Source organism: Sinocyclocheilus grahami, unplaced genomic scaffold, assembly GCF_001515645.1.
Source record: "Sinocyclocheilus grahami isolate Dianchi unplaced genomic scaffold, SAMN03320097.WGS_v1.1 scaffold266.1, whole genome shotgun sequence".
Lineage (NCBI taxonomy): Eukaryota > Metazoa > Chordata > Actinopteri > Cypriniformes > Cyprinidae > Sinocyclocheilus > Sinocyclocheilus grahami.
Genome location: NW_015505445.1, coordinates 1,364,562 through 1,376,467, shown reverse-complemented (window position 1 = coordinate 1,376,467; position 11,906 = coordinate 1,364,562). Strand labels below are relative to the sequence as shown.

Sequence of the window (11,906 nt, the reverse complement as noted above, 5' to 3'; positions counted from 1 at the left end):
TGGTTCTTTTCAAATATTTCTATTTATCAAAACCAATATCAAATGTTCCTTGGTAGTACAAAGTAAATAGCACGGTACACTAACATGGTAATCATTCAGAGGTTTGGACACGCCTGATTTAATAAAATGTAAAATAGATTTATTTCCATTTGTGTCATTTTGTATTTTTGGTGACTTAAGTAATATGATATAATATGAAAATGCTAATAACAAAGAATGAGTAGGCGTGTCCAAACTTCTCACAGGTACTGCATATTAAAAGTGGTATAGCCTACTATCACTGCACCATGGTACCACCACAGTATTTTTGAAAAAATTATGATGACGTAAGATAAAGTGAACTTACCAGCAATGCCAACCAGCCCGTCGGTAAATAAGGTCTCAAACTCTTTCGTTTTCAGTTGCATTGTGACTAATAATCTGCGACTCCACGTGAGATGAACTCGGTTGATAAACGAGGGGCGCAGAAATAATTTAGCCCACATCGGTGAACTTACAGACAATAATGTCAGTGTCTCTAAATTTCACATGACATATAAATAATACTGAATCTTAAATATTCGTCGTCTTCTTCTTCTTGTGTGGTTAGCGGCAGCTTAGACGCTTCAAAGGCGTATTGCTGCCCTCCTCAGTTCATCTGAAGAGAATCTTAAATATGCATAAACGTTAGGTTAATAAATAGCTTATGATTTGAAGTGACTCTTCGAAGCTAGCTCCTAAGGTGATGAGCACATAACGTGATATTACCAGAGATAACACTGTGAGGTTATAATTGGAGTTCCCAAAAGAAACAATAAATGTATCAAATGTGACATAAAATAAATTATATACATTAACCCAAGAAAAAAAAAATGCTTTACTATTTGAGCACATCTGTAGTTTCACTCGCGCTGCGCGCAGCCATGACATTCACAGAAGGGGCGTGGCCAGTCTACACCGAGTTTCCGGGGCAGCTACGTAATGACCTTAACAACCAATGAAAATAGTTGATTTACTTTTTCAGGCTCCCACACAGCATGCTGGATTTAGTAATACTAAAATGTATTTGCATTTCTTAGCTGTAATTTAAATAGGGGTTTAATGCAATTCATTAAAACGGAACCTTATTTCGTATTCCTGTTGATAAAACCGTCATGTGTTTATTATGTTTTATGTGTAAAATGTCAGCTATTAAAGTAATTCGCTTTTCTCCACATCAATCAGATCCTATAGGGTCACTATAGGTTATTGGTTCAATTGACTCTAGAATCGATTCGGTTTCAGTTCCAATCTTTCATTTAAAAAATCCGATTCAAAAAAATGATTAATCCCATCGAGTTCCTGGCTAATTCAATCAGCAGTCAAACAGCATGTGAGTAGCATGATAATAAAAAGCAGTATCTCTTGAGATTTCTATAGTTTGTCTAAGTTGCCGCCCATTTAAAGCCAAAGTGCATCGCGAGAGTGAGGAAGTGACAGGCTGTTTGCATATGAGGCGAGCAGCTGCTGGGATCCGGTTAGTCTGATTTAATGGCTAAAGTGGAGATCGCCCCTTTGAGAAGCTGGGATGATTTCTACCCAGGCTCAGAGCGCTTCGCCAGACCAGACACGCGAGATCTGGCGAAATGGAACAACAGAGTGGTCAGCAACCTCCTGTACTATCAAACAAACTATCTGGTACTGGCAATCATTGTATTCCTGGTTGTAGGGTAAGTCCAGTAAGCTTAGCCTGTCTTCTTGGTGAATGTGATCATGCATGCACAATATGGGATTTAACTGTTAAATGAATATTCAAATATGATTTCTAATTTGTCGTCGGCACGTCAATTCAAACATCGCATTACACAAAGTATCGCGAGAAGTGACTGTTAACATGAGGTAATTCTTAGTTAAATATAGTTAGTTGAACTGGGGCTGGGCACACATAGTTGTGTTGATATGTGGGCAGCTGTGTTTGTAAAATGAAGGCCAATCTAATGTCTGGGAGATTATGCTTTGGCTCTAATATTATAGCTAGTTGCTAAGACTGAACAATATTTAAGGGTGGAATCACATGACACTGACACTGTCCATGAGCAAAGGGCACGGAAGCAGTATTTAGTCGTGTAATCATTTCACAATCATAGACTGCATGCCTATTTTAACGTTTCAGAGTCAAAGTTATTAAACTGTCAAGTTATTAATTATTTAAATATTTTAAGCCCAACATGGAAGATGGCTGCTTTTTGTCAACAATATTTTATTGTGTTTACATTTTATAACCGTTAGGTGTCACCATTGACATATGCTTGTATTCTCATAAAACATACAAGGCTGTGATCAAAAACACAGTGAGTACAGCTTTAATGAGTACACTGCTTATTTCTAAGTAGACATCGAAGTTGGGGGGGGGGTCGGACACAAATGTAGTATAATCACTATAATTTTTGCCTCAATAAGATCCTGTCACTGCCAATGTCTCTGTCCACAGGTTCTTGAACCCTGTGAGCATGTTCACCGGTGCAGCAGTGGTCGCTTCTGTCTTCATTGGCTCTGTATGGGCAGGGGAGAACAAGGCGGTCATCAAAACATTCAAGAACGAGAACCCTGCTTTGTTTGTATTTCTGGTGATGGTCGTGAGCTATTTCCTCATGTCGCTTTTTGGTGGAGTTATGGTGTTCCTGCTTGGAATCAAGCTACCTCTTATCTGTAAGTTTCTTAAGAAAATCATCATTATCATAAATCTAAAAATGAATGGAGGGAAAAAAATGTTTTCCGTAAGATGGAAACCTATTCGATGGAAAACAATAAGACTCGTTGTGCCTTGCAGGAAAACAAATGCAAAACAGCAGTTTATTAAATCCAGATATTATGTCATTTAGCATGCAACATGAAGCATCTGGAGGCTTAAAGTCCTTTGTCATTTTGCATTTCAGTGATCTTTGTACATGCATCGCTTCGCCTACGGAACATGAAAAACAAACTGGAGAATAAGATGGAGAGTGCTGGACTCAAGAAATCACCTATGGGAATCATACTTGAAGCACTGGGTCAACAAGAAGAGAACTTCAATCAAATTCAAGACTTTCTGGAGAGTAAACTCAAGGAGTGAACTCTTTCGACCGTGCCTTACTGAGCTTCTCACCAAGACATGAAGGAACCGCTTTCCGCTGGCACAATTTGTGAAATTCACTCCGTTTCTTCCAACATCTTTCACTCGCAAAACAAAAAGTATTTTTCTCAGTGTGTTTTTTTTTTCTATAATGGAGTGAATAATTGTATTGAAAGTAAGAGTGTTTTATGTTTGTTTACATCTCAGGTCAAATGTAAGAGGATGCAATTCAAAACGTCTTCCAAAGATTTTTTTCTATAATCTATAGGGAAACGTGTCATATGTGCATATTTCAAGTGTTAGTATTCTTCTCTCCCAAAATGCATTCATTCATATATTAAGACAATTCAAATTATAATATGACAAGATGCCATCAGGTTTACGATCTTCAAATTTTCTGCAGTGCGATAACTGTAATTCTACGAAAGTCACTTTGTTTAACGGCAACTGGAAACTCCTGCGGTACTGATAATGACCTGTATGTTCTGTTTGTTGTTGTTGATGTGAACTGTTCATTGATGACTTCTGTCCCATTGCTGGTGTAGCTGTGTTGTAAAAGCAATATGAGGGTTTTAGATACTCAATTCTTTGCATCATGCCTAAGATCATCCCTTTGATTAATGCACAAACTTTCATGTCTTACTGCTTTTTTTGTCACCTATTAGGTTAAATAACTCGAAAGTTGAATTTCCTTATTTTGCAATGTGGAAATAAGCTTTATTCTATTAATGTGCTATTTTCATTACAACCCAGTATGTGTATGATTATGATCAAGTAAAATAATATAATAACAAATACCAGTTTTCAGTATCAAGTGAATAACTGGAGGTGAATGGCACCGGAAGCCTCACACATTCAAGTTACAAATGCATTTACGTAAAAAAAAAAAAAAATAAGGTGGATATTCTTCAATCTATGCAAAATGTGTTAATAAAGTCACATTTTTGTGTTTTATTTGAATCAAATATAGATTTACTTTGAAATCAAATGAATTGTTGTGGTTAAATAGGCTATATCGTCTTGCAGCGTGAATGCGGTTTCTAATTACCAATGTCATTTTAAAAATGCCATATTCATAGTCAGACATGATTCATTTATTCCACAATCAACGTGTTTGAAAACATTGGTTTACAAAGATAAATCAAGTAATAGTCGGTCATGTGATCTCAGCATGTTGGCCCCATGCAACCTGATCTATGTCAAATAAATCAATCAGCTTTTCTTAGGCTACTGATATGACTGGAGTCTTCATCTACTGTGAGTGTACAGGACTTAAAACATGTTTTCCAAAAGTAAAACCTTTTTAAAGAGGAACAAATAAACGGAATGGACCAAGCAGTGCATATGCCTGAGCACAATGCTCTAGAACAGTTTCTAACAGCTGTCTCATTACAAGCTCACAGAATGACTGAACTTGTGGACTTGCATAAAAAAACGAGGAGTCTTTGAAATGTATGAGGAAATATGAATTTAAAGGTAGATTATTCCCACAACTGATCCACATTCTGTCCCTCACTCTTATCCTATGTGCAGTAGATTACAGGGTGTTTCAGAGCAGCTCATCTGTGCACATTTACCTACAGTAAATCATGCTTAGCTCCTAGATCTGAACCGGCTGAATAAGCAACTTCACTTTCATGTGTTAACGTTTAAAAACAGACCCAAAGCTGAGCTCTTTGAATTCTAAAATGCTGAGCACATAGCTAATTAGGAATATCAGAAACAATGTTGGAACTTGGGATAATAACGCATTTCAAGTAACGCAAGTTATGTAATCCGATAACTTTTTTTTCTTTCTTTTTCTTTCTTTCTTTCTTTCTTTCTTTCTTCTTTATTGCTGAAGAGTGTCTAACTTTCTTCTCCTGCATCCTAAATAGAACTTTTTTATATTAAAAACAAACACGCAAAAGTAATGTAATGCATTACCTTCCATAAAAAGTAATGCATTATTACTTTTAAATGTAACTTTCCCCAACATTGATCAGAAAGGTAGTGACTAATTATAAACTGTTGAGCACACAAAAAAGCACATTTGTTTTGTATAATATCATATGAAATATTATAATATAATATTATAAATTATTTATAAAAAAATTTTGTTAGGTGGAGATAATGTTTTTTTTCTTTCACCAGGATAGGGGTTAGCAGGCGATTAAAACAAGCTTCTTAAGACATGTAATTATACTCAGAAACTACCCTCCCCATCTCTAAAGGTTAAACATGACCTCATGTCTAATGACCTTCAGGTGTATAAGGTGACCATTGTTGCATACTTTTACACCGCCATTGAATGGGATTTCAGATGAGCAACGGGCCCATTAATGAACTGACACATTGTTTGGAAAAATTAGGCAAACAAAACACCAGTTCCTCAGTTACAGATGATTATATTACAATAATATTATGTCTATGTACTGTGAAATTTAATAGGGTGCATAACCACAAACCCACTTGACAACTGGAAGGATGGTGTGTGTGTGTATTCATGAAGGACTAATAGATGACCATTGTTTGCATAGGTTTGGAGTCAGCTGCGAATGACCTGGCTGATATCTTTGTGCAGCTGGTGGCTACAAGAGCAAGAGGAGGTTAGACAGAAGGGCACAGCTGCAGCACAAACATCCCAGCATACCTCAGAAGCAGTGCAGGGTGGACGGCCCCAGGCCACGGTTCATCAGAACAAAGCCTCTGTATCGCTCTCAAAGCCAAGAGCAGAGGGCAATGTGAGGAGAGAGCAATCACTTCAAGAGCTGTAGGGTGAATGTCATAAAGAAATACCACACTAAAATCAAAAGAAAACAAAACAACTAATATTTTGCAGAAAAAAATAATTACCCATTAAAATGTTTTGCATTATGAAATCATTCTCATGATTAAAACATACTCCCTATTTCAATTTGAAAAAAGAACAAACAAATTTTTTTTTATATTACTGCAATACAATGAGGAAAATAATTGTGCTAAAATGTATTATTAAATGTTTAATACTTTATTATATCCAATTGAATATACTTAATATATATGTATGATTAATGATTGTTTTATTAATGTAATGAAATATACTTATTTTCCTCTATGATTTTTTCCCCAGTATATTTTGAAATGAAATATAGTCTTACAGTATATTTATTTTGTTTTATATATTTTTGAAAATATATTTATTATAAGAATGACACTGGCTTAGAATTTATAGGTCACAATACTGTTTTTTTTTATAAATGGACCAAATAAAAATATCTTTGATCTCTTTCAATGTATTTTAAATATTACTTACTATTAATCAGTCCAAGTGCAAACATAAATACATGAATTATGGATATTTATCAAAGGTGTAGCATAAAAAGCCAGCCGGACAGCCACATGATGTGTTATGAGCTCATTCTGTACACAGATGATGACCGATTGCTTATCTTTAGGGGAGTGGCTCATGTGCTCTTAGCTGGAGTCTCAAAACTTGTTGATCTGGTTTTATACTGTACTCCACACATGACCAGATGCTTGTTCTCATGAGAATTCAGTCTAAAGTGATGAAAGAATGATATGTGTGTAGCCCTTTTTATGTGAGAACTTTAATTCAATATTTCAGCTATGAAAAGACAAATGTATAATTAATCAATTGTTGTATTGCCAGCTGTGTTTTTTTTTGGATAAGCATGTGTTAAATAATAAATGTAACCAATATTGCATAGAATTTACTTATTGATGTTAAATAATTTTACAGTCCCAATGGCGGCTTACTGTCACACTAAGTCAAGCTGTCAACTTCCTTATTGCATCCCAGCAGGTGGTATTTCCTCATGAAGCCACAAGAAAGTTTTATTTCCAATTATAAAACCATTCATGCTCAATACTGACAAAAGACAAGGGCAATACATGTTGGTTTTCTCTTTTAATTCCAATGATTTTTTTTACTAAGAACCAGCTTGAGAAATCCAACCTATATATTATATGCTTTAAAAACAAATCTTTCAAAATGATAAAAAGAAATCTCTCTAAAAGGTGAAAAACGTATCAAATGTTTTTACAGTATTTACAAACACATATACAGTTCCCTTCAGAAGAGAAAGAGAGATGCTGTGCTCTCATTCACGGTTTCCAATCTTTCAGAGTGAGCAAAGTTCATTAGGGTATAAAAGTGCAGTAAATGGCCACAATTATTGTACCAGGATAATTTGTTAGTGACAGTATAAAAACAATTATACTCCCATACAGTCATGTTTCAACAATTATAGAGTTGTTGCAGTCCATTTTAACAGGATTAGAAAAGAAACTGAATACTTGGCACTGGCTGACGTAAAGTAACATGTTGACAGACATGATTTACTAGTATTTTCTAGTGCAAATGTTAGTTGTGCACTAATTAAAAACAGCACTGCTGGTTGTAAACTACATTAAAATGGTACACAGGTGACTGTATAAAGAAAATACTGAATAAAGGCTGTTGCACCATCACATTCCAAGTACTGAGTTTACACACACACACACACACACACACATAACACTGTTAAAAGTTAGTCGAGATCAGCACGAACGACTAACAATCCAAGTGTGAAAAAGCACTGCAGAATATTTCGGTGAGGGTTTTGCACACGAGAAAAATCTGGTTTCAATCCTTCATATAATTTTTTGCTTGTGCCTGATGAAACATTAATGTTGCAATATCCTTCAATCTCACAGTGTGTATTGGGGTATATTGCATCGCATGTACTGCGATGTACCCAGTTCATTCTGCCCACAGCGTCAAAAGTTTCACCCAAAGTTTCCACAGCAGCTATGTCTTGAAGACGATGTGCTATCCCATAGGTTTGTTCACGAAGAGAACGCAGCGTCCTTCACACGCAATGCTTTAAAGGCTCTCGTCTGGCGACATTCCTACCTTTGGAACTCGTTGGCATTAATAAGCAAACGGGATGTGAACAAGGCACATAAGAGTGAACAGGAAGCAGTTTCTCTCACTCTCTACACTATTGTTCCAGGTTTAGAGTTCTCATGCCAATAGAGCGTCTGCTGGTCTTCAGAGTCGAAACTGCTGTCCATTGGGCTGCTTGTGTGTGAATCGTGTTGGCTGACGTCTATATTGGATCTGCAAATAGAAAAGAGAGTAAAATGTTTTAATAATCAAAAGATCTACAGGAAATATGGACAAATACACTGATTTATTGGACATTGTAAACCCCAGTAGCACATAATATATATGAATACAATACCAGATATACCAAAAAACAGAGTCACGGTCAATAGTTTTGTAAGAAACACAATGTTGCAAAAATAACTCCTTGAGCAGCTGGTTTTGCAGCATTGTGTACTAAGGACTTCAGTTTATCTGGTCAAGAAACAAGCCTTGTTTCCATATTGATGATAGTTTTTTGATTCATACATGTAAACGTGCTCATCACAGATTTCAAGTAGGTTGAGTGAGACACAACATCACTGAACAGTGTTAAACATTCACACACCTGAAGCAGACCATACAATAACACACACATATGCCAGTCATAACTTGCACACAGCAATAAAAAAAAAGTGCAGGGCCACATGCTCCCCCTCAAAACAAGACCTCACCCCTTTTTTGGAAGAAAACACACAACCACCCCACCACCAGCGAGTAAGCAGAAGAAAGTGCTGTGCAAAAGACTGCAGTTTTGTTAACCCGAGTGATTCGCCATTATAGTTAGAGAGCCAAATGCGATATCTCACCAATGTTTTACATGTTGTCTGGGTCACTAGCAATGAGTGTAAAAGTATTCCGGGTCATAACCGCTGGCAACAGCACCAGGCACCTCTAAAGGCACTGGCAATGGGCTTCTCCTGCCCGGAGTCATCCACCCGTACTCGGGTGGGTATCTGTCCATAAGAGGGTCAGGAGGTGGAGCCAGCAGATGGGGGTCAGGGCTGGTTTGGGAGGAAGGGTAAGCAGCAGTCAGATCAAATTGATAAGTGTTCATGTGTGCTCACTACACACAGCCAGAGAGACCACTGGATGTATGTTGATGCTTAAAGGGATAGTTCACCCAAAAATAAAAATCTGGCCATTTACTCAACTTTTATGTTGTTGCAAATACATATATCGTTATTTCTGGCATTTTACAAATTATATTTTGCAAAGTGTTTTTAGTCATAATGAGGACTGAGGCAGAGCCAGTGCTACGTTGTCACTGTATGTTGCACTTGTTGCTTATTACTGAAACAACTTACAGAACTACCAAATTTTGCTATAAGTTTGATTGCATCATATAATAATAGCTGTTAATAGTGCTCATCGTTTGTTTGATTACGTCTTTAATTGATTTTTCCGTACATTTCTGCCATATGTACATTAACTGACAGTCACCACTAAATATTGTAGAAACTTAATTTTCTGTAAAGTTGATTTGCAACTTTAAAAAGCGCTATACAAATAAACTTGAATTGAATTGAATTATTGCATGTGTATTTATTTGCTTTACAAACATTAGTTTTTATGTAAAATGCATGGAAACTAGATAGGATTTTTGGTTCATTTTTCGTCAAAAGTGTCTATAGTTTCCTGTGTAATTATTATACCAGCTATTTTTGGTTTCTTTATAAAGAAAATGTAACATGTAATATATTAATTTATTATATACTATGTATTAAAACATTAAATAATAATTGTAAAATGATCCATATTAAATTCTGTCTATACAATATGTTCACCAAAGCTGCATTTATTTGATCAAAGATACAGTAAAAACTATAATATTGTGGAATGTTATTATTTAAAATGTTTTTTAATTTTAATATATTTTAAAAGGTATTTTAATTCTGTGATGAAAATCTGAATTTTTAGCGGCCATCTTCAATGTCACACGAATCATTCTAATATGTCGATTTGGTGCTCAAGAAATATTTCTTATGTTGAAACCAGCTGTATTGCTTAATATTTTTGTGGAAATTGTGATGAATGTGTGATTTAACGAATGGAAAGTTCAAAAGCACATTAGAAATATCTCTTAACATTACAAATGTATTTACTGTCACTTTTGATCAATTTAGAGCATCCTTGCCAGAAAAAAACTATTACTTTCTCGAAAAAAACAAAAAAACTAAAGAATGAATGACTTCAAACCTTTGAATGGTAGTGTGTGTTGGTCACCCGAATGGGCCAGCAGAAAGAATTTTGGCCATATCGTCCAGCCCTACGTGGGACCCTCATTTAAAGTGGCTCTATAACATTTTTTCAACCTTTTTACTGTGAGGTGCTATAGACGCGCACAGTAATGAGTTTCTTGCATGCCATTGTGATGGTGGGTGCTTAAATCTGGTTCTTTATCAGGTTCAGATAAAGGCTAATGAGGTAATCAGTAAAGGACGATGGAGCACAGAAGAGTCGTACCTGCTGTGTAACGGCTGGCTGTAATGGACAGTGTTGTAGCCGTAGGACTGATGGTGTGTGGGAGGCATATCATACTCTGACATTGCCATGACTGGTCGACCGTGCCAGTTTTCCGAACCGACTGCGAATTTAAAATGAAAGGAAATGAATGAAGGAGAACCTCATGCAAATAACATTAGTGTTCAAGAGAGAAGAAAAATTAAATAAACACTCAAGGTTTTAGACTGGCCAGGGTAATTAAATGGCCGATATTTGACTGTTATGGCAGATTAACACATGTGTTAGATGCCCATTAAGTCATTTTCAAATGTAATAATATATAAATGGCACTTATAAATGGTAAAGAAAATTTCTGATGTAAAACTGAATTTATATTTATATATATAAAAAAAAAAAAACAACAACAACTGTCTAAACAGGATGAGAATATGTTTTTTCCGCATTACATTACTGATATATTGTACTGATAATAATGTCACAATGCAAATGGTCCTAAACCAGGCTTCCTTTTTCTTATTCATAATTCTTGTACTTTTTCTTTTGATTTTGAGTTTCACCCATTTAAGATGACAGAAGCCCAGAAAAATTCCTAACATGAGGAAACGCAAGGTAGTATTTTTTTTGCAACACTTCTCACCTGTTGAGTAGGAAGTTGTACTGTCACTGCGTACATAACTTGATGACATGGTCCTGTAGCCCAGGTTCTGCTGCGGCCCCCTGTAGGTATCATACCCTTGCTGTCTGTGCTGTCGGTTGTACCAACCACGCAAGTGTTCCACCACTTCAGCCCTTTGCATGTTTTTGACAGAATTCTCATTCCTGGATGGAGGACGGTTCCTTGATGGCCTTAATGTGGCATAAATGTTATGAGCCAAACCATCTATCTCATCCTGGCCATAGTTCCCATGAGGGTCATGTCTGTAGTAGGACGGGTTAACATTATAGTGTCCCTCCATTTCAGTCTCATACATGTATGGTTCATTTGGGTACACCTCAGGTTCGATGTACCGTGGATATCCAGTAACGTAATAGGCTGTGGTGATTGGTTGTTGCCGAGGTTGGGGTGTATAACCCCGTGTGTCATTCTGTGCAAGGTTGGGCATGCTGCCTGTGTTGGCGTATATGTTGCCCTGCCTTCGCCGATGGCGGTTTTTAGCACGTGAATGGCAGCCGGGTACAGAGTACTCCACGCTGGATTGGCTGGTATAGGAGGAGCCATCATCAAGTATCTCAGTGCTATTGCTACGGCGAGGAGGAGAGATTGTGAAGACGGGCTCGGGTGGCTCACTCTCAGTAAGGAACTGTGACTGAGATTCCAGACTACCGCTGCGCTGCCGAAAATGAGTGCTGCATGCAGGAAGACGCAAAATAATTATTGAAAACATTTTCAAAACAATGAAAAAAAATAAAAATAATAATAATTCAAGAATTCAAAAATAAATAAGAAAACATAAAAAAAAAAAAAAAAAAAAAAAATGAAAT

General features: G+C 36.4%; 3 protein-coding genes across 3 annotated transcripts in view; 1 reads left to right on the top strand and 2 right to left on the bottom strand.

Annotated features, from left to right (window-relative positions):
- Positions 1-905, bottom strand: part of trnt1 (tRNA nucleotidyl transferase, CCA-adding, 1) — a 6,781-nt gene extending 5,876 nt beyond the window's left edge. Inside the window, exon 1 of the mRNA XM_016291002.1 lies at positions 347-905. Within this exon, the coding sequence (XP_016146488.1) occupies positions 347-485 (139 nt within the window). The 5' untranslated portion in view covers positions 486-905. The remainder of the gene's footprint in view (positions 1-346) is intronic.
- A 290-nt stretch (positions 906-1,195) lies between these two features.
- LOC107599422 (PRA1 family protein 3-like) lies at positions 1,196-3,413 on the top strand. The gene is made up of 3 exons (XM_016291004.1): positions 1,196-1,688; positions 2,450-2,667; positions 2,895-3,413. Exons 1-3 carry the CDS (start codon positions 1,510-1,512, stop codon positions 3,068-3,070), a joined length of 573 nt encoding a protein of 190 aa, XP_016146490.1. The 5' UTR covers positions 1,196-1,509; the 3' UTR covers positions 3,071-3,413.
- A 4,662-nt stretch (positions 3,414-8,075) lies between these two features.
- The window catches only part of LOC107599419 (FERM domain-containing protein 4B-like), a 41,123-nt gene continuing 37,292 nt past the window's right edge, over positions 8,076-11,906 (bottom strand). Inside the window, exons 21-24 of the mRNA XM_016291000.1 lie at positions 11,062-11,771; positions 10,425-10,545; positions 8,768-8,962; positions 8,076-8,153 (exon numbers count right to left, since the gene is read on the bottom strand). Coding sequence (XP_016146486.1) covers positions 8,794-8,962; positions 10,425-10,545; positions 11,062-11,771 — 1,000 coding nt within the window. The 3' untranslated portion in view covers positions 8,076-8,153; positions 8,768-8,793. The remainder of the gene's footprint in view (positions 8,154-8,767; positions 8,963-10,424; positions 10,546-11,061; positions 11,772-11,906) is intronic.

Excerpts from the sequence above, each read along its gene's own strand:
- LOC107599422 (XM_016291004.1), top strand. The coding sequence starts at position 1,510 with ATGGCTAAAGTGGAGATCGCCCCTTTGAGAAGCTGGGATGATTTCTAC. Across the intron at positions 1,689-2,449 it reads ATTGTATTCCTGGTTGTAGG|GTTCTTGAACCCTGTGAGCA; the intron begins GTAAGTCCAGTA and ends CTCTGTCCACAG. Across the intron at positions 2,668-2,894 it reads AATCAAGCTACCTCTTATCT|TGATCTTTGTACATGCATCG; the intron begins GTAAGTTTCTTA and ends TTTGCATTTCAG.